General features: G+C 44.9%; 1 protein-coding gene across 1 annotated transcript in view; it reads right to left on the minus strand.

The window, feature by feature from the left end:
• The window catches only part of TACR1 (tachykinin receptor 1), an 80,240-nt gene that overhangs the window by 39,282 nt on the left and 18,407 nt on the right, over positions 1–22,551 (minus strand). Inside the window, exon 2 of the mRNA XM_056860414.1 lies at positions 10,064–10,258. Coding sequence (XP_056716392.1) covers positions 10,064–10,258 — 195 coding nt within the window. The remainder of the gene's footprint in view (positions 1–10,063; positions 10,259–22,551) is intronic.

Consider the following 22,551-nt stretch of genomic DNA (forward strand, 5'->3'; position numbering starts at 1 on the left):
CCTGGAGATTTAGGGATGGAGCCTGGGGAGGGCAGGGACCTCAGTGGAGTACAATGCCATACAGTCCACCCCTCAAAGCATTCATTTTCTCCAGGGGCATCCATTTAGGATTCCCAACTCTGCCTTGACTTAGGAGTGGTTCCTGGTGAGACTATGATGCCACTTCTGGGTGACTTCTAGGCTGCCTCTCTTGGCATCTATGGTCTTTGTACACATATACACCTCCTCCCTTTTTTCAAGGGAATGGGGAGCCCGTACAGATAGGGGATGTCAACATCATCATCATCATTACCTTTATTAAGCATTGACATCAGCATACAATAAACAGAGTTGCGAAAACGGGGGATGTCAACATGCACCTGGAGCCCCTCTTTGTACAAGGGGTCATTGAATCAGAGCAATACATTTCACGTAATCTTCCCACAGCGTTCACCTGTCACTGGGTTCATATCAATCTTCTCTATTGCAAATAAAAGAGGCGGATTTCAGAAAACAGAACTTTAGTATGGATCCAACCGATGGACGTGCATAGCGATGACCAAAATCCAGTTATAAAATAACCCAGCATCTAAAATGCAATCTCTGGAAAGGCTAAACCACTTAAACTAATGCCAATAATCAAGTTGGGCATGAGAATTGCATTTGTCAAACATGGAAAGATGGAACATGATCTTAATAAATTGGCTGTTCTGGAGAGAAGCCAATGTTTTTGAGCTGCATGGAAACATGATGCTTTAAAAAGGAAGAAAAACACAAATACAACCTTTGATGCTGAAGATAAGTACACTTTGGCAAAAGCTTATGAACAGAGGGGAGCCAGAAGCTCCTTTATACCAAGGGCCAAGACCTGATGTTTTGCCATCCAAAAGCTGTACCCCACGACTGGAGCAGTATGGCATCTCAAGGATCAGAGCATGCCTCTTCATTTCATGCTGCTTCCTTGGCACCCTAGTAATATTGTTGCCTGTGTGACTTCCTGGATTGTTTATTCCAGTTGTGCTGGATCTTTTGAATGGGGGAGCATTAATTTCCCAGCATGCATGGCCCTACCTTCTTGCCCTACATTTTAACTGCTGGTTTTGCGTTTTTATATATGTATTTTACTTTTAGTTTTGATTTTTTAAAATGATGCATTTTGTAATGTTTTGCTTTTACTTGTTAGACATCTTCATGGCCCTGATTGGGCAGAGAAGCATTACTAACATTTTGTAGACAATAATGGTGTTCTTGTGGTGTTGTGCACATGGGGAATGGCTTGTATAGTTTCCCTCATGCTGCTGGGGCTGCTGATTCAAAGTGGCAGCTGTGGGGCTTCCAAATGGTAAGGCTTTGGAGCAGTTTCCCTGCCCCAGTCTGCTGGCAGCGGCCACCCCCTCCACGCCACTGGGGGCATTTGCAGGTGTGTTTTTTTAGATAATCAGCAATTGAATATCAATATAGTGTTATAATTGTATAACTATCTGCCTATTAGGTTCTCTAAATTCCCAGCTTTCACTTTAAAACAAGAGAGTAAGTCTCTATCCCTGTCATTGCAGAGATATCAAAGGGGAAATCATATCTCTGCATCAAAAAAGGAATAACCTCTGGAGCAGGAAAAATGGTGCAGATTGTGGGCAGGACCTGGAACGTTCAGACTTTTCTCCAATGAGCTCTTGGAGAGATGACAGAATGCCTTCAGTGAATGTGCAGTTCTCTTGTTGCTTCTCCTAGGGCTATTCTGCACATGTAGTTTTTGTCGGTTTTGGCCCTGAACTACTTTACCTTTTAATATTTTCTACAAGTGTCTTGCCCCCTAAGAAGTAGCTTTGATTGTTCCTCACTTTTTCTCTGGCTTTTATTAGGTCATTTATGCATGGTCGCTCCTTTATTCCCTGTTTCAGCCAGGATCTAACTGTTCAGTATGCACAATATCCCATTCCTTGGTAGCTCGACGCTGTTCCAATGCAAAACCAACCCAGGTCCTCCCATTGCTCTGTTAATCAAACTTTTTCCTCCCCCCTGAGCTAAGCCTGGCTGAAATTTCCGTGCAGATAGCAAGCTGGGGAAACACAGAAGATTGGCATCTCTCACAGCCAATCACAAAGCAGTGTGTAAAGAGGTGGGGATTCAAGTGATTCCTGCTTCCTGCTACCTCAGAGCTCTTTCTGAGCAAAAGAAAGGCTTTTTAAAAACGAGGCTTGGATTTTCTCCTTCTCCCCTTCTTTTGGATTGCTCCATTTTTTTTGTTTTGTTCTTAAAATGCTTTTTTATATGGCAGTTGGGTTTGGATGGGGGAGGAAATCTTCTCTCGTGGTGATCACTGCGAAGTAAGCCAATTATAGAGCAGCATTTAAAGAGGCAGGAGTTGATTTGAGCTTGGGAGACAGCGGGTGCATAGATGTGAGTCCAGCCAGTGTGAGTCCAGCCAGCAACAAACCTCAGGTAAAACTCCCATCCGTAAATTACCTTAGAAACACTTTTACTGTGAGGTTTTTTCTCAAGCTGATTCTGAGCTGGCTTCACTAAATGAGCAGAAAGACTCTGTTTTGGTTTTCTCTCTCTCTGCCCATTGATGCTCAGCCACACCCACATCCAGCCTCCTCAACTGATTCCACACACGCACCTTGCCTTCCTCCTCCCCTCCACCTGGGGCTTCCTCACTCATTAAAAAAGATTAAGCGTTTAGTGATCGAAAGCTGAGACGTCTATATCCACACAGCGAGGGTCCTGCTATGAAACTGACCAGAAAGCTATGTGGCCATGAAATGGACCAGAAGTAAAGAGCACAGGTGTTTTTCCACTATCTCCTTCTATCTGGTCAGTTACATGGTCACATTCCTTCCTGGTCAGTTTTTTAAAAAAACCAATAAAATATCGCTAGATCAGCAGGAGCATTAGAGCAATAGTCTTAGCAGTCTCTCTGAATTACCAGCTTTCATTTTTTTTTTAAAGTAAGTCTCTAGCCCATTCCCTTGTGGAGATATAAAGAAAAAAGTGAGCTTCAGTACACTGGCTGTGCTCTCAGCTAATTAAAACTGAGTCTTTTTGACTTTCCTTTTCTCTCCTGAGGAGCTAAGGATATTTTATTTATTTATTGTATTTTAAAAAATTATAGCCCGCCCTCATACCCAGCCAGGCAGGGCTCAGGGCAGGATACTGACTTGCTATTCCAGTGCTGCACCAGTACCAGTGACGCCAGCATCTGGGGCTTGGGATTGAGCTGCCCATTCTTAAATGCCTGGCTTTTAAATACTGTGACACGAATGAAGATGCGTCACCGTGCAACACAATACCAGTGAATATGGTCTTGGCGCCATGTGCACAGAATTTGCAACCAAATCTTTAACAAATATTGAGCTGCAACATGATCAAAGTGAGAAAGAATGCCTAGAAACTGTATTTTCCTGAGGGCAAAAAAAAATGACCAGTATATTAGTGTTCAAAAATCTGTCTGGGTTGACAGAGATCTCTGAAAGCCATTTTTCAAAAGCTATTATTGTCAATTCCAAAAATCCTCTGGCACATTCTAATCAGACTGCAATGTTATCCCTTTGACATACAATAGTTGATTTCCTGTCCAAAGCAGCCTTGCCAGAGGAAATACGCACACATAGACAAGAATATGAAATACCCAATTTACTTGAGAAACAGAAGTAGCTAGGGGATTCTAATGCATGTCTCAGCGAGGATATCAGAAGATCTATGAAACCACATTACAGGTCAAACTACAAATCCTAACAATATGCCCTGGTTTCCACTCAAGAGTACTGGAAATTTAATGATGAAGTCCATGTTCAAGATGATATCATATTTAAAGAGGTTGCAGATAGCAACAGTGATCCACAGCAAAATCCAAAATCAAAAGCTACATAATACCTTCTTTAGGCCCTATCAAGACAACACAAAATAGTGTGCAAGCTTATGAGCTCTCCAGAACTCTTCATTAGGCTTGATGTTAAAAATCCAAAACACCCTAAAAATAAAAATAAATAAATAAAGGACCTGTGTATTCTTTTTGGTTCTGGAGAAGTATTAAATCACCTGAGTGGTTTTTCAGTTTACAGCTGGAGGTAGCCATTCTCCCTTCTTCTTCCCAAAAAGCCAAAGGTGCAACCAAGACCCAGCACCATCTAATGTATTCTAGTCTGCATTCATACAAGAGGCCTTAAAATCTTGTATTTTCTAAAGCATCTCTCCCTCCCTCCCCTTCCTTTAAAAACTCAAGTCTAGTGAAGAGTCATGGCAAACCTGAAAGCCTGCACACTGTTCTGGTGTTGTTGTTTTTTGGTCCTAAGTAAAGGTATTTCATGCACTTGATTCTGGATTTTATTTGAAATACACCATTTTTTTTCCTACCAAAAGCCAGAGAAAAAAAAACTATATCAACCATGGGCCACAGCCATGATGGAAAGAAAGGTGTTAGAGAAACGACAGGGAGGAGGTATACTGGCCAAGAATTACTACATATTTATTACGTTTATATTCCATCTTTTCCAAAATAGAAGTGAAGACAGCACATGCTGGTTCCCAAGAGATCTCCTATACAAGCACTAACAAGACCTAGCTCTGCTTACAGTGCAATCCTCTGCAGATTTGCTCCAGTCTAAGCCCATTGAAATGTATGGGCTTAGACTGGAGTAACTTTCCTTAGGATTGCACTGCTAGCCTCAGCCAAGTGTCTGTGTTCTGTGCCTTGTAACTAGGGATGTGATACAGTTATGACAGTTGTCTAATTCCTTTTTAATATCCCCATTTCAATTTTGTTTTTCCTTTGTGATAAACTTGTTAGGTCTTTATTTTCGCACCTGCTTATCTTTGCTTGCGCTGAATTTTCCCACTAGAAAGAAGGCATTTTCAATATTATTTCTGTATTAACAGCATAAAAATCAGGAATGTCTGATCAGCCCTCAGTTCAAATAACAATTTGCTCTCAAAGGGTAAGCGGCACCATTGTACACTTGAAAGAAAAAAATGCTTGCTTTTTTTGCACAAGTGAAATTGTATTATAAACATTTACTGCATGTGTGTTCTTACACTTTATTTTCCACAGCCTCATTCTTTAACTGTTGTCTTTGGTATATATTGAAAAGCCAATAAAACACAAAGAGGTGATTTGCCACTGCCTTTCTCTGCTGAGTCTTCCTTGGTGGTCTTCCATCCAAGTACCAACCTTGCTTAGCTTTCAAGATCTGATGAGATTGTGCTACACCAATACCATTGTCCCTTCCCCATCTGACTTACATGACTGGGGAAAAAATTTAACTCACAAAAGAGGTACTTTCCCTGCTTATTTCAGTCTTGCTTGGAGGTGAAGGGGGACATTGCATTCCTTGTCTTTCCAGAGTCCCAGCCTTCCTGCTCTTGCCTTCCTGCAAGAGCCAGTGTGGTGTAGTGGTTAAGAGCGGTGGTTTGGAGCGGTGGGCTCTGACCTGGAGAACCGGGTTTGATTCCCCACACCTCCACACAAACGGCGGAGGCTAATCTGCGTAACTGGATTTGTTTCCCCACTCCTACACATGCACCCAGCTTGGTGACCTTAGGCAAGTTACAGCTCTCTTAGAGCTCTCTCAGCCCCACCTACCTCACAGGGTGTCTGTTGTGGGGAGGGGGAAGTGATTGTAAGCTGGTTTGAGTCTTCCTTAAGTGGTAGAGAAAGTCGGCATATAGAAAACAACTCTTCTTCTTCTTCTGCCTGACTCACAATGCTGAAGATGTTTCTTTGTGCTACATGTATGAGTTTTCATATTGCCAAATGGGGCTGTAGTTTGATCCAGTAAGTTCTAAGCATGCACCATCATGACAATGCTGCTGACTTTGCAGAAGTAAAAGTGAAAGCACAACATGCATCATGATATGGCTGATAAACGATGCATGCCCTGACCACTGTTGGGCCTGGGGTAGATATTGTGAGCATGCATCAGTATTGGAGACTCAATCAGGCGTCCTGCTGAAGCCACCAGGTTGGATCGTGCCCCAAATCTCCACTGAGAGAAGGGATTTCTGTCAGAGGAGTGGGAGTTCTCTCGCTCCTGCTGTAGCCCAAACTGCCCCTCCCAATGCTGTTCTTGGGGAACAGGGGACCCCAGGCACAGAACAAAGGGAGAGGTATCCCAACAGAGGGGAGGAAATCAGCAAAAATCGCTCCTTGCTTCCATCACTGAAAATTTCTGCTGAATCCAACACACTGCCATTAGGGTTGCCAGCTCTGGGTTGGGAATTAACTGGATATTTTGGGGGTGGAGCCTGAGGAGGGCAGGGTTTGAAGAGGGGAGGGACTTCAATGCCATAGAGTCCAATGACCAAAGCGGCCATTTTCTTCAGGGGAACTGATCGCCTGGAGATCAGTTGTACTAGCAGGAGATCTCCAGCCACCACCTGGAGGTTGGCAACCATAACCATCATCACTACTGAACATGCTGCTTTAACTTCAAGCAACTGATCCAGGTGGCCATATGAGGTGTGGGATTGGACTGTGAACAGTGATTCTTTTTTTGGGAACACTTGCTTTGTGGACATCAAATCATCCCTGATAAAAATTGTGTACAAACAGACGAAAAATAGCATCCTTGAAAAAATGGCCTAAAAATAGTCCCAGTGAATCATCAATGCCAGCAATGGAAATAAAGAGAACCAGTGCTGAAGACAATGACAACATATAATATCCAAAGGAAATCAAAATGGCTATATTGACTCATCCCTGCTTCCAGCCATACTGTGCGACTTATACTAATGCAATCTGAGACTTGTAAGAAACGTGATGCATGTGCAGAATCACAATTAGCTCAGCAGAGGGAACCATGCAAGACACTGAGCACTCTTAACAGACCTTGGACTGAGGTAGGGATGGATCACTTTAAGAAGAAGGGCAGGAGGTATCTCATCCTGATGGATCATGATTCCAACTTCTAAGAATGAGGTGAACAGCCAGATATTAGAGCAGCAACCGTAACAGGTATCACAGCCCACTTTGTCAGACATGGCATAAGAGATGGGTGGCTGTTGTGATTGTGAGCCACCATTCCACAATAAAGCATTTTCAAAAATTTTCAAAGATTATGCGGTTGATCCCATAAATAACCTCCTAATACAGCAGTCATTCTAATGGCAAAGCTGAAGTTGCTGCCAGAGTTTTAGAAACACTGCTGAACACAACAGTAAGAAATAGAGAAACTATATCGTAAACTAATCTGGCATGGAGCAATATCTCATGGCAGCCCTGACTGGCAGCTCAGGGTACGTCCATGTTCCTGTCTGATACCATGGTCCTTTTATTACTGAGACCTGAAGATAAAGGCCTTTTATGCATGGGAAATTTTTGTTGGGTTTGCTGCTCTCTAGATGCATAGTTTTCTCATCCAAATTCTCAAAACTCTATGTAAGGGGGCTTTTTGCCCCGAAGTAATTCCAGGAGTACCCTGTGATCAATTATGCATCCCCAGCTAAAATGTGGAGCTTCTGAGTTGCTCCCCACAGAAACGCTGCTTTGTAATTGGCTGTAGTGTATTTTAAAAAAATACGTCACCAGCCTCTGCCAGTCCCGCAGTGGGATTCTTTCATTTGAAATGAACTATATGGCCATTTTACAGCCGAAGCAGAGAAGGGTCTGGACAAACACACACCCTCCCCACACTCACCAATTTGTTTCTGGCTATCTCAGTGCAGGGGTCATAAGAACATAAAAGCACTCGCACGGTCATTTCCATTTCATCGTTCCATCGGTAATAATTCACAAACCGGGAAAAAAGGCTTTCATGCCTGTAAGGTGACATGTATTGGGTGGGGGGGAGGATCAGCCTGGCTCTGCTCGATCCCTGAGGTCTGAAAGTGACCGGGGTGGGGGATCAGCCTGGCTTTGTTCAGTCCCTGAAGTCTGAAAACCCTCACTGTAAAAGTGACTAAGGGGGGGGGGGTTCTTTTTTTAACTGAGCTGAGTAGTCATTTAACCAAAGCAGAGAATCACACCCAAACTCAGGACACAAGTCTTTTTGTTTGTTTGCAAGTTCCATTTTAGCAACAAAACACTAAATATATAAATAGAAATGAACAGCTGAGGGAAAGACCCGGCACTCCCTCCCCCACACATTCAGGTAACTTGGTGGTAAATTGCCCACATTGTGGGGTGGGGGGTGAGGGAGCTCTGGGTCTTTTCCTTGACTGCTCTTCATTTCTATTTATATATTTAGCATTTTGTCACTAAAATGGAACCAGCAAACTAAAAACAACAACAGACGGAGGGGGATGGCTGGAGAATGGTGATTGTCATGCTGTTGGAGAAATAAGTGGCCACGTGGCTGCTTATTTCTCCAGTCTCCATTGAGATGGCTTCCAAGGGCTTTTGTGGGAGGGGTTAGATGAAGGCTGGCTGGAGGAGGAGTGAGAGGGGGATAAGAGAATGGGTATATGGGGAGAAAAATCCAAAAGTTAAACCTATGCACAGAAGTGGTATTGATTTGGGCGCAATGCAGACTTTAAATTCATGACAAATCTGCATCATGAAAAAGCGGGGAAAGCATGAGGAGGGAGCGAAGTGACTTCTAAAGGTTGCAAAAATCATGCATAATCCCAACGAAGCCCTGAAGCAGTCTGGCGGTGATTGCGACGCTAACCCATGCATAAAAAGCCAAAGTCACAAATCAGACATAGGCAGTAAAATTAGTACACCAATCACAGTAGGCGTTTACCATTTATATACTATTTACCATTTACTAGCTCCTTTGACCAAAGGTCTTGAGCTTAACCATAACAATAATACATAATACAACACCAAATAATCAAACCCAGTAGGCATTAAAGAATCACCAGAGATGTACACTGGAGAGGGAGCACATGTCCAATGACATCCTCAAGACAGAACATGTCAATGGAGAAAGAGAACTCAAACAGGGTAAATATCCCTTCACTTCCACACATATAATAGTAAGATTAATGGGTATACATACTGATGGAATTGCAAATATGTCTAGTGATTCACCAAACAATCATGTATTTCCTAGATGTGGCAAAAAATAACATACGGGATTCTTCTTCCATTTTGAAGAAGTCTACAATCTACATTGTGTCTAGAACTAAAAGATTCCACAGTACATCCAAACACACAGGCAACTAAGAAGAGTAGAAGAAAAGTGAACAATAAACAAAAGCCCTATATAGTTTGGGACCAACATACCTGAAGGACTGCCTACTGCCTTATGAACCCATCCAACTACTATGGTCATATTCAGAGGCCCTGATTTGGGTGCCCCTGCCTTCTTAGGTGGGTGGCACCCTGGGAGAGGGTCATGGCACCAAAGCTGTAGAACTCTCTCTCCAGGGAGTTTCGTCTGTTCCCTTCTGTTGCCACCTCCTGCCAGTGGGTAAAGACACTTTTGTTTTGTTTGGCATTCCCTCAGTGATGCCTCCTTCCTGAAGGATGTTTTAATTGCTGTTTTTATGTCTTTGTATATATTTTGCTTCAGTTTTAAAATCTGTATTAATGATATGTCAGTTTTAACGGTTTTAAAATGAAATTTTGTCATGTATGTTTTAAATTGTTAGCCACCTTGTTGGCCCTTGTGAGAGCAGAAAGGCGGGATATAAATGTTGTATATAACAACAGCAATAACAACAGCAATAATAACAACAACAACATAGTTGACCTTAACAACCCATTTATCTATCTGTTTACTTGTGGTAGTGTCTGTTCTCCTGAACAAATGTTTGTGTTGAAATTGGCTGCCAATTTTATTGATATACCATAATCAATTCTTTGCTAGTTAAAATCCTAATGTTTCAAAGTGCATGTGTTTGACAGGTTACACCACAGTTCTTTGTTTTGTTCATCCAACGAAGCTGCAGCAAAGATTTCATCTGACCTGAAGTGCAAGAAACTGAATATGCAGCTCTAATTTGTACAGTGGAAAACTTAGGAAGGAGTTTGAGCATCAATCTGTAGCTTTATTGTAAAAACTAATTTATTGTACAAGGCTTCAGTATTCCGTGGAGTACTAGGGCTTGGTTAAAGTACTTAAGACCCTGGGGTTGGAAAACAATACATATTCTCTACCCACCCCAATGTTATCTTTACTGAAAGAAAGAAAATACTCACGTTAATTGATAGACCCGGGTATGATTTTCTGGCCAATCCACTAGACACACCACCCGGTCTGGGAATTTTTCTGTTTTTGCATAGTAACCTTGTGGGAATGATAACAACAAAGCCAGTAGCCATATGACACAGATGACAAATTTGGTGGCTGTGGCTGATAACCGTGGTTGCATTGGGTGGATAATGGCCATGTATCTGGAACAAACAGAGAGAGAGAGGTTAAAAATATATCAGCAAAACATTAAAAATACAGAGTTGCTGTTCTCAGATCTTCAAAACCAAATGATGTGACTTGGTTCATCTTCCTCATTTACCAAGGGGAGACAAATGGAAACATGGAATAAGATGGCAAACTATTTATTTATTTATGTATGTATTTTATGTGTACCCTGACCTGGATAGCCCCGGCTAGCCTGATCTTGTCAGATCTCAGAAGCTAAGCCTGGTCGACCCTGGCAAGTATTTGGATGGGAGACCTCCAAGGAATACCAGGGTTGTGATGTGGAGGCAGGCAGTAGCAAACCACCTCTGAAAGTCTCTTGCCTTGAAAACCCCACCAGGGGTTGCCGTAATTCAGATGTGACTTGAGAGCAAAAAAAAAAAAAAAAGTATTTTCAATTGCAAGCTCATATCAAACTAACAAAAACAAAGTTACAAAGGAATTGCAGTAAACCAATGCAAAATAATAGGCAAGACTGTTATGATGATGTCGTTAAAATTTGATAGAAAACTGAGGACTGACAATAAATTTCAAGTGTTTGCAGCACAGAAGGTGAACAAAGGACAGCCCCCCCCCCTCCTGCAGTCTTCTACCAAACTTGAGTGTCCCAACTGGCATTTGTGTGCACAGTGCATCAATTCACTGTCTTTGGGAAGCTCTCTGATTCTTTATGAACACAGACAATGTGTTTACATGAGCTATTTTCTTCTCTGACTTTCAGTCTGAAAGACAAGAGGCAAGACTTTGTTCACACCTGCTGGAAAGCAGGCAGGGCAGATAGAGGGGATAGTGGCAGAGTCTGTATCTTATCTCCAGTTTGCTCCCTTAGGCAGCTTGCCTGTTTTACAGAATGGAGAGGGGTGTACTGAGGCAGGGAACTGAGGGGATATACCCAGGGGTGTAGTGAGGCAGGGAACAAAAGCAAAGGTTGTGCTTGCACCTACTGGCAGGTTACAGCAGAGACTGAGGGGGACTAGAAGCAGAGATCCAGGCATTGTTGCTCCCAGCAATAGGCAGTTCACTTGCTCAACAGATTAGGAAGTGGGAATACAGGAAGAGTAGTGAGGCTTCCTTCTGCTACAGTAAAGAGACAGCTCACACACAGAGAGAAAAGGGTGGTGATGATGAAGGACCAGATCATCTCTGAGAAAGTGAGTTGCTGATTCCAGATATGTGATCTTAAGCATCATTGCTGTATGAAAAGGAAGCCATAGGGAGGGGGATTAAATATGCAGAATATGTAAAGCACCTGGGGTAGTGCAATGTACTTTAAACAAAACCAAAGCGTATGAGTAATGGAAGCTAATCCTACCCCTTCCTCTCATTCCTTACTTCCAGGGAAGCATTGGGAAATTAAAATGGCCCTAAACAATGGCCTGTGCACACATTATGGAGAATACAGGTTGGGTCTTGGATCCCTGAGTAATGTTCTGTACTCTGTGTAATCTCAGAACTGAGCTGAAGGTTCTCTGTTCCTGCACGCATGGTATCTGAGTCAGATTGTGACTGTGGAGAGGCGGTAACCCATCCCAGCTTTCTTCTCAAAGTGAAAAATCATCTCCAGTCATAACATAGTCCTATCTTACGAATATAAAAGGACTTCAATTTCTTCAGGTGGGGCCTGGAAATAACCACAAAATTCATTTTAGACTTAATTTTCAGCAGCAGGCTCATGGGAAGGTGTGGAGCACACAGCTTCTCTTTCCTTTCCTCAGCATATATGTGTACATTATATTGTCAAAACAAATCAGTATGCCAGCGGTAAGAAGCACAATGGAAACAGCTGGCTGCTAAACCCATTTTAAAAGCCTGGCCTCCAAAGATATAATTATCTGGGAAAGGATTTCACCTGAAGGCTTTAATTTGTCACCTTCCCCAAACCAGCATTTAAATTTGCATTAAGCAGAAGCATTCGCTGGTCCGACAATCCCAGCCCCTTAGAGAGAGACCCTCATTCTCTCACGCGGTGGAGGCTGCAGAAGCTTCCGGCTGAGGGAATGTAGCCTCTTCCCATGAGTACCAAAGGTCAAAGTTGCACAAAATGTGATATTGAATAACCAGGATGAACAGGCAGAGTTGGGAAAGGGAAGCCTCAAACCATAAGATGCCACAGAGCAGAGCTGGGCCATCATCCCTCCAAAGAGTCAAGGGCAAATCTTTGTTCTGACCTAAAATGCAATGAGAGGAAGGCTTCAAGCTTAGGGACTCTGTAAAATCTGGTTATCGTCCTCCTGAAAGCTGTTTGCGGTTTCGTCGAGGGACTGATTGTGTTGGTAAAATTAAGGAGGACCACGGAAGATTGCCTGAGAAGAGCAAATGCTTATAGGGCTGTTGAAAAAAAAAATCGGTAAAATTCGGATTCGGCAAAATTTGGCCCATTTCAATTCAGGAAATGCCGAAGTCCAAACTCCCCCGATTTGGATCCGTGCAATTCGACATGAGATTTGGAGTTTGCGAATAAATTTGGCCGAATAAAGCCATTTAAAGCACATTCGCGGCTTTCTGCGGCTCCGGGGGGACATTTTGGGGGGTAGATGTCCCAAACTTTCAGGGTAGCTTGAGGGGACCCTTCTTGCAAGAACTCCCAGGTTTTGTAAAGATTGGGTCAGGGGATCCCGAGATATGGGGTCCCCCCATCTGCCCATTGGGATGAATGGGAGCAGGCGATCCTTAATGTGCATTCTACAGAGCACCCCCTTTGGCTCCCCCCCACACACAGTAGAAGCCAGTCCTGGGCTTCTAAGAGCCGATGTAACTACGCCAAAAGTGCATCCAACAATGCTCAAAGCATAAGCAAACAGCGTAACTAGCATGGGTAATGTATCTTTTCATTTCAACACAGCCAAAGTGCATCTCATAAGGCTACTAGTGTAAGTGCGACCCACGCAAATTGCGTATCTTCAGGATTGATAGATTTCATGCTGCTGGATTCAAATCTTCCACAGCAACAATCACACTCGCAAAGAGATCAAGCCCCCTTCACAGGCAACCCCCCCCAAATCACACTGGCAAGGAGGAGATCAAGCCCCCCCCAGCAGAACAGCCCTCCCCCCCAACCAGAAGACGCAAATTCCAAACGAAGGAGAAGAACGGCCCAGCCAGAGAGAGACTCACTGACATGGGATGCACTAAAATGAATGACAGGCTAGCCCATTAGAAACAACAGAAGCGGCTGCACAGCCCGTTGGAAACAATAGCAGCCAGCCAGAGAGAGACTCACTGACCCACAGTTAACTCCAGATGAAGTTGGCAACCAATGAAAACAGCAGAAAGCACAGTCCCACACAGAGGCAATCAAACCCACCCCACTTTGGCTTCCCCCCTCCCACACACAAACAGAATCTGCTTCCCCCCCACAGGAAAAAAGTTAGTGATAAAAGCCCCAAAATGGGCCAAACTGTGGATGTCTTCTTTTCCAGCAGAAGCAGGGGGTCAGGAGGAGTAATCCATACTGATTCCAGCAAGCAGCAGCAGCTGCTCAGGATTTCTCATGACTCTCTGGCCATTTATTCATGGGAGGTTTAGCCTTGGATTTGCCGCTCTGTAGAGATGCACATTAAGGATCGCCTGCTCCCATTCATCCCAATGGGCAGATGGGGGGGACCCCATATCTCAGGACCCCCTGACCCAATCTTTACAAAACTTGGGGGTTCTTGCAATAAGGGTCCCCTCAAGCTACCCTGAAAGTTTGGAACCTCTACCTCCAAAAATGCCACCCCCCGGAGCCGCAGAATGCCGCCAGTGTGCTTTAAGTGGCTTTATTCCTGAGGGCGATTTATTTGGGGGGGGAGACCCCTTCCGGGCCCCATATCTCGGGACCCTCTGACCCAATATTTACAAAACTTGTGGGTTCTTGCAAGATGGGTCACCTCAAGCTACCCTGAAAGTTTGGGACCACTACCTCCAAAAATGCCCCCCCCGGAGCCACGGAATGTTGCCAATGTGCTTTAAGTGGCTTTATTCCTGTAAGTGATTTGGGGGGACCCCTTCTGGGGCCCATATCTCGGGACCCTCTGACCCAATATTTACAAAACTTGGGGGTTCTTGCAAGAAGGGTCTCGGCAGTTGGGCCGTACCATTACCCCGGCCCGGGGGTCTGGCTGCCTCAGCAGTTGGGAGAAGGCCATTGTGGTTGCCTCGGCAGTTGGGCCATACCGTTACCCCGGCCCGGGGGTCTGGTTGTCTTGGCAGTTGGGCCGTACCATTACCCCGGCCTGGGGGTCTGACTGAAAGGCAAGTCAACAAAAAAATGTGCACACACACCCCCACGGGGATCTCTCTCACACACGCACAGATGCTCTTTCTTTCTCTCCCCGGGCCGCACAGCGGCAGGGCTCACACACTCACCCGCGACTGATTGGCCAGAAGAAGACCCAGCCTGGCCACCGATTGGCCGCGGGAGAATGCTCCTTCAAGGGCGCTGAATTTGTATGAATTTATTCGGCGTCCACCCGAAGTCGCAGAGTTCGGCTCATTGTTTTCCCGCCTTTTTTTACTTTGGTTCTATCTGAAGTAGAAACGGCTGAATCGGGGAAAATTCAGCTGTTTTTCAGTTCGGGATGAACCGAATCAACAGCCCTAAATGCTTAATCGTGGCTGCTGCAAAAAAAACACACCACAGGAATAAATGATGGGTTCAGATCACATCAGGGCAGAATTGGGCTGGATGTGATGAAATGGTTTTACATCCTAGCGGGAGAGTTTCTGCAATGAAGTAATGTGCCCAGGAGAAATGGGGACTTAAACATAAGCCTGGATTAGTATCTCTCAGAGATAGCTCAGATCTCAGGAATTCTTGGCTCCAGGGAATTTGACTGAGGTCTGCATGTGCAGAGGAGGAAGAGGAAGAATCCTTACATGATGACAGGACTGCTTCAGTTGGTAGATGAGAATGTTTAAAAAAACAGGTCCCTGAGTGTAGAAAAGTAGCTCACCAGGAAGAAAATCTTGCTTTCTATTTTCAGGGAAGTGTTTTTTTTTTAACATTAGAGAACATTCAGAATGTAATACCCTGCCTTTGCAGTCCATTCTACCACCTCAAGATTCTACCATCTCATTCCACCCCACCACTCCCTGTTTTGCTGCAGAGGTAGACCTAGAACAGAAGAAAAGCCTCTCTTGATCAGACAAAGGGTGCAGCATCCTGTTCCAACCAGTGACCTGCCAGAAGCACACAAAGAGGGCATGAAGGCAATAGCCCTGCTCTGTTGTTTGTTCCCAGTATCTGGGGAATGGAAGGTAAACTGCCTGCCAATATGGAGATTCTATTTAATTATCCAGGCTAGCCGCCTATGAATTCGTCCAGTCCTTTACAAAAGCCATCTAGTGGTCATAATTGTGTTTTATGGCAGGAACTGTATGTAAGAATTCCAGTGAATTCCAAATAAGTTACAGTCCTTTTGTATCCCAGCAGAGCTTGTTGATTGGCATTCATTTTATTATTGACTGTAACCTCCTCAACCCTCCTTGGCAATTCCATGGCTCTAGCCAGAATATTCCTCTCCTCTCCTTCCCTTCCTTGATTATTGTACAGGAGGATGCAAAAATTCCTTTCACAAAAACAGGACTGCTGAAATAGCAGAAGCATCAAATTACCAGAAGCAGCAGCAGATCTGAATCTGCCGCATCACCCCAAACAGGTGGTCTTAATCACTCATTCCCTGCAGCAGTGCCACAGGCGTGTTTTTTTTTTTTGGGGGGGGGGATATAAAACAAATTATCAGGAAAATGAGGCTATCAGATCAGAATGCTTGCTTCACATATGCTAACCAGCATCCAAGGCAGAACATCATGGATTTGGGTGCTGGATTGGCAGGAGTTAGTGTAGCTGTTGTAAAGTTAAGGTGTGCAATGCATCTGGTGAAAACAGTTTGCAGTAGAAGGGGAAAAAAAGAAATGTGACAGAATGGAGCAACACATAGCACATCAAAACACACCATTGCTAGCAACAACGTGAGGGCTTCTATTCCTTACCAGCGGCTCACAGCTAATCCATCTTGCTAATTATCCCTTTCCCCCCAGAACCTCAAATGTGGGAGCTTTGAAACTACCCCAAGGACAACATTTGAAAATCTAATGAATCTCATAGCATCAGTCTAGAGCCCAATGTTCTGTTTTCCCCCTTATTATCCCCACTTCCCACAGACTTGCTGTGGACTAGGGTTACTTCCCAGGGGCTGTTTACTCGCATCTGCACTGAAACTGTGATGAAAGATAGGCCCTGGAAGCCCTGAGAACCAGGCGCTGGATTCCTGCTCCCTTCACCAACAAAATCACTGGAAAGAGAACCACAGGCAATTAAAGCCAAGGCACCAACACTTTGAGAGTGCCACGGTGGTGTAGTGATCAGAGCATCATCTGTCGCTCTACCTTGGCCTGGCCTACCCCAGCAGGGTTTTTACACTAGCGAGATGCTCCACCTTACCTTCTGCAATTTTACAAGGCAGATTTAAGAAGCTTCCGATAACAGGATGGGTGTGCCCTTGTAAGTTGGGGGAACTGGAGTCTATGGAGCATGTTTTGCTCAGGTGCTCCTTCTACGAGGAAGCTCATTGTAAGTTAATCATTCCCCTGCTCAGCCAAATCACAGTCAGCTCAGATGAAGGGAGAATTAAGAATCTCCTCTGGGAAGGGAATACCCAGATGGCAAAACAGGTAGCCAAATTCTGTGCAATTGCATATAAAGTTTGATGCCTAATGTTGGGCAATTGCAATTAGATTAAATCATAATTTTGGTCAATTTTAGTCTATTATAAATTATTTGGAAATTTTAATTAGGAATGTTTTTTGGTTGAAATGCTATAATTTTTTACCTTTTGTATAAACAATATATGTGTTTTACTAGCTTATGCTGTATTAATAATAAATCTGAGTCTGAATACCCTAACAGGATCATTGTGAGGAGAAAATAGAGGAAGAGTAAGGATGCAGGAGCATCTGCCAGTTCAGCTCATGTTCTGTTTGCCCATCATGAGCAGGAAGCCAATTTTTCATCAGGGAGTTTAACTGTAAGCATCTCAAAACTGTTGGGTGAGTTGCTTTTTGAATATTAAAACAGTACAGGGGAACTGGCAGCATTTTACACTTGTGTGACCTTGCACAGTGCAGTGGGAGTCACAGAACTGGCATCACTATGCTCCGCTCCATAGCCAGTTTTTCCAACGAGAGTAAACAAACCAGTCAGTCAGTCAGTCAGTGATTAGGAAAGAAACACTGCATTTTTTGAAACAATCTTCCCATTTGGTGTTTGTCCGAAGTCCATGTTATCAACGTTAATGGTTGGATAATCTTTTTGAATTGGGAGCAATTCATGCAAGCACAAGAAGAGGCAAACGGAGTGATTTGTGCACTTTAATGACTTGACCATGGAGGAGGCAGATGTCTCCTACTGTGCAGGTACCAAAGAAAGCCACAATTTATAGGTTAAAAAAGTTAGCAATGCAGTTACTGCGCAGCTGCAAAGCTGTTCAGCATGCAGCTCAACTTTTGACGGTGGTGAGAAAGGTGATCCAATGCTCAGTCCACGTGATTGTGACTGTTTAAAAATATGTTTGCTGCTGAATGTGTTTGGCGTGAAATTGGTAGCATCCTAAGGAGGATAGAATCACACATGCCCCCCAGTGCTCCTTGGAGGAAGGATGGAATAAAAACCAAGTATGCTATTACTACTGCACAGTATCTGTCTGACCTTGTGACATTCCCACCTCAGTGATTGCCATAAAGCTCCAGATTTGCTGTTCATCTTCAGGTGACTGAGACAGGACTGGATGCCCTGCCCAGGTACTCACTCACCCTTGGACCTGAGCACCTGAAAGATGGGCCTTCACATTCTCAGCATGGACCACGTGCAGCTATACAAGCTGTCATAAGAACATAAGAAAGGCCCTGCTGGATCAGACCAAGGCCCATCAAGTCCAGCAGTCTGTTCACACAGTGGCCAACCAGGTGCCTCTAGGAAGCCACTAACAAGACGAGTGCAGCAGCACCATCCTGCCCGTGTTCCACCGCACCCAAGATAATAGGCATGTTCCTCTGATACTAGAGAGAACAGGTCACTAGTTATGAGGACATTAAAGTCCAATCCTACATATGACTGGTTCTGCTCTGCTTGCCAGGGAACTCAGCTGCTCCCTTACTTTTAATTATGAATGGTAACTTTTAGGTTCAGCTTTAGCCAGAGGCCATAACAGAATGCTTTGTAAACTCACTTACCAAATGCATATTTTACAATTTACAGTGTAGAAAATGGTAAACCATCCAAAATGAGCTAATACCACGACAGGTGATTTTTGTCTTGTCTCTTTGGTTCCTCTGGCCTGGAAAGGCTCACAAGAATTCACACCAAGGCTGGAACCAATGAATATTAAGAACCGGCACTGGCCGAGATCCAACGGCCCAGTGAAGTAGGATCAGCACCACTCACACTGAGAGTAGGATACTCAGGGAGGTTGGATAGCTCTCTCTCCAATGCTTCCTTCAATCTTATTACACAACTTGTGAGAAATCATCACTCAGAAAGCCACTGCTTCTTATCTTAGTTTCAGTACTGCTCTTCCTCTTTTCTCTGAGATCCCTTTGCATATTTCCTCTTCATATTACTCTAAATTCAGGGACTCTGAACTTCTAGGTATTTTTTGAATTTTGAGAATGGGGAGAGACCAACATCACAAAACGGCTGCCACAGGGATAGGGTTGCCAGGTCCCACCTTGCAACCGGCAGGAGATTTAGGGAGGCGGGGTTGGGGGCGGTGACCAGCGGCATCTACACGATGACATCACTCACCGTTTAAACGGAAGTGCCTGCGTGAGGCTTTTCCTGCGCCCTCCTGGCAGCCTCCTCTAGGCAGCCGATTTTGCACACACACCCAGCTGTTTGGCGGAGGTGCGGGCTTTCTCTTTCATTCTGCCACATCTCTGAGGCTTCCCTGGCCACCCCAGCAGTACGAGCCTTCTCTGCCTTTCCTCCCGGGGAAAGCTGCTTGGGAAGCAGGGATGTCAAGCAGAGCGGCAGAGACACTCCCCCCACTGCTGCTCAGCTGTTTGTCCCTGGTTTCCCAGGCTGCTTTCGCTGGAGGAAGGAGCTGCCTTTAGGCAGCTCCCTGTCCCCTTTCAGCCTGGCACACCAGCGGCCAGGTGCTGCACCTGCTTTTTAGCAGGTGCAGCCTCGCTGTTCTCTATGGGGCGAGAAGCCCCCTTTAAAATTTAAAAAGCCTTTAAAAGGCTTTTTTCGAGTTTTTGGTGCTGGGGAAACGGGTTAGGAGGCGCAGCAGCGGCACCTCCTCCCTGCCTTCCCTGCATGCCAAAAGCTCGGGAATGCACTGCTAGACCTTTTCTGCATGTTCGAGTTACTTCTGATTTTCTTGGGAGTTGAACCGCAAGCATTGGAATCGGTTTGGGCAGGATTCTTCTGCACCTCTTCCCCCTGTGCATTTTTACAGTTGTGAAGTTGTCTTGATCAGCAGTCCACTGGACCCTAGCCCAAAGCCAATCACCAACCCTTAGTAAACCCAGCAGTTTCCTCTGAAGGAAATGAAAGCACATTTCAATGGCACTGCTTTTTTTTGTATTTTGATATTTTATTGTGACTTTCCCCGACATTTCCATGACAACGAGTTGTACCTCAAGTGTGATGGGATATCGAGGCAGCTCTGAGCACAAAGCGACACAAAACAATCAGAGGTAATAGAACAATCAGGTTGTGGCATCTGGAAGTCTGCAGCATGACTGGGTAGCTAAGAAGGGGCAGCCCCCCCTGCTCTGATGGATGCAAGAAATATCAAGCGGAACCCTCAGCTTATGTTTTTACAATGCACCCTTCCTCCCACAGGATCGTGAAATGTTTCACAAATGACAACATGAATCCATGTGGAGAAAGGATGACACAGAGATGGGCAAACCGTTCCACACTAGGGCTTCAAGAACTTTAACAGCTGTTTAAAAGAGATTGCTACAGTTTTCATTGCAGCAAACAAGTAGCTTGGACTTTAGCATCACACAAAAATGCAGCTACCTGCCTCTGAAAGCTGGTGGTCTGAATTTCAACAGTTGGGAGAGACAAGACAGGGAGCAGAGGACAGGCAAGCAAGGATAATGGGTGCACGTTCAATCACAACAATGCTGCAAATATTTGAAAAGCTGCAGTGGCTAAAATCTCCCCACGGAATCCTTCAATTGGAAGAGGCATTATATCTACTCCAGCCCCCTGCTCAGTAATGGGAATTCAAAGCTAGAGCATCCCCAACACCCAACTTGTTAAAAACATATTGCGTAGTTCAGCCCTTAGACAGAAGAATCTAAACCCTGGTCAAGCCCATCCTGAGATACTCAACAGTACTTCCCACAGGAATCTAATTTTCCTGTCTCATGCCAGACCTCCTGCCTCCATCTAGGGTTGCCAACCTCCCAGTTGGGCCTGGAGGTCTCCCAGAATCATAACAGTTCTCCAGACGACAGAGATCGGTTCCCCTGGAGAAAATTGCTGCTTTGGACGGTGGGCTCTATGACATTAAACCTTGACAAGGTCTCTCCTCACCCTCCTCAGTCTCCATCCCCCCCAAATCTCCAGGAATTTCCCAAACCAGAGTTGGCAACCCTCCCTCCAGCATTGCCTTCCAATCCCACCCAAAACCACAGCCAGGGTGCTGCACTAAGAAAAGATTCAGGCTGGAAGTTCCTATCCTCAGACCAATCACTGTAGGGTTGCCAACTTCCAGGTGGTGGCTGGAGATCTCCTGGGATTACAACTGATCTTCAGGTGACAGTGATCAGTTCACCTGGAGAAATTTGCCACTTTGGAAAGTGGACTGTATTGTTACACCAAGCACAGGGGGTCTCCTTTTCTTGGGGGAAATTAGTTGGAGACTAGATAGAGCTATGCAAGAGGCTGGCGTGGGGGTCTTTTAACCAGTTCCGCTCTAGGTGAGCGAGCCAATGGAAAGCTACCCAATAACGTGGAGGCGTTTATGAATTTTAAGGATTTTATTACAAGGTAATCAAGTAGGTTAAAAGGACACACACACACTCAAACAATTCCCAACACACACAGAGCTAAGAAAGTAAAGGTTTCAGATTCCCAAGCAGGTTTATAGTTACCTTCCTGAAGAATGAGGTCCAGAATGACTGCTGCAAGAGGGGGAGGGGAAAAGAAACTGCACGCCAAGTGCAGGGCTCACATTTTGTGTAAATGGCAGCAAGTTACTGTGGCCAATGGGGCTATACTTATATCCCGAAATGTAGCTGGAGGCTATGACTGGCAATGTCTGTACATTGCTAGTGACAAAAGGCCTGATTGCAGGCAATAGGATTAATTGGGTGCAGAGAATAAGAACATTTTAAAATGATGGGTGGAAACTCAGATTAAGAATCCAAGCATTGAGTGATAGACTTGGAGATTAAGGTGGGGTCTGGAAGGTGAGTCATCGAGGGGCTTGGCTGGAGACAAGATGGAATTAAGGGTACATCTGAATGGACTGAAGGGATTTGGCTGGGTGTGTGCAATCTACTGCAGGAAGGGTATAGAAATGTAAATGGATTATCTTGGTCTTCTTTTGTCTTTGTGGAGAAGCTGCAACATTCCTTTCAGGGGAGGGTATGGCACATCTTAGCTAGTTCCAGCCCTGTCAGCTTGCTTCAGCCCTGCACAATCAAGATGGATGCCAGGAGAACCCTGTTGTCTCTAGCTACACAGGGCTGTGCCACCCTATGTGCACCAGCTGCAGTCCTGTACCCTTGTGGGGTGTCCCAGGGTAGCTTTGGGCCTGTGAGGGTGCCATAACAGTATGGCATTATAGCCCATTGAAGTCCCTCCCCAAACACTGCCCTCCTCAGGATCCACCCCCAAAATCTCCACGTACTTCCCAACCTGGAGCTGGCAACCCGTTACCAATCAGGGAAGGCTGCATTTGAAGAGAGGGGAAACAGGTCCTTCACGATGGCACAGGTCCTTCACAAACTGACTTTTTAACCAACCAGGAAGATTTTTTTTTTAACAACCTGTCTCCACATATTGAATTTATAGGCAGGCAAACTGGAAAACAACAGAGAGCAGCAGGGAACCAATTAAAACCCACAGAGCCTGATCCTAAATAGACTGAATGGGAAGTCCCCTCGATTTCCACGGCATTGACACACGAGTAAGTGCGCTCGAGATCGCACATCCAATGCACTGGTGACCTATTCCACGCCAGCTGTGCAACATTTAATTGCTGGTCTATGTGGGTTCAGTAATAGCTGCAGCCCGAGATGTTCTCTGCCAAGGCGGTTCCCCAGC

This window comes from Euleptes europaea, chromosome 14, assembly GCF_029931775.1.
Source record: "Euleptes europaea isolate rEulEur1 chromosome 14, rEulEur1.hap1, whole genome shotgun sequence".
NCBI lineage: Eukaryota > Metazoa > Chordata > Lepidosauria > Squamata > Sphaerodactylidae > Euleptes > Euleptes europaea.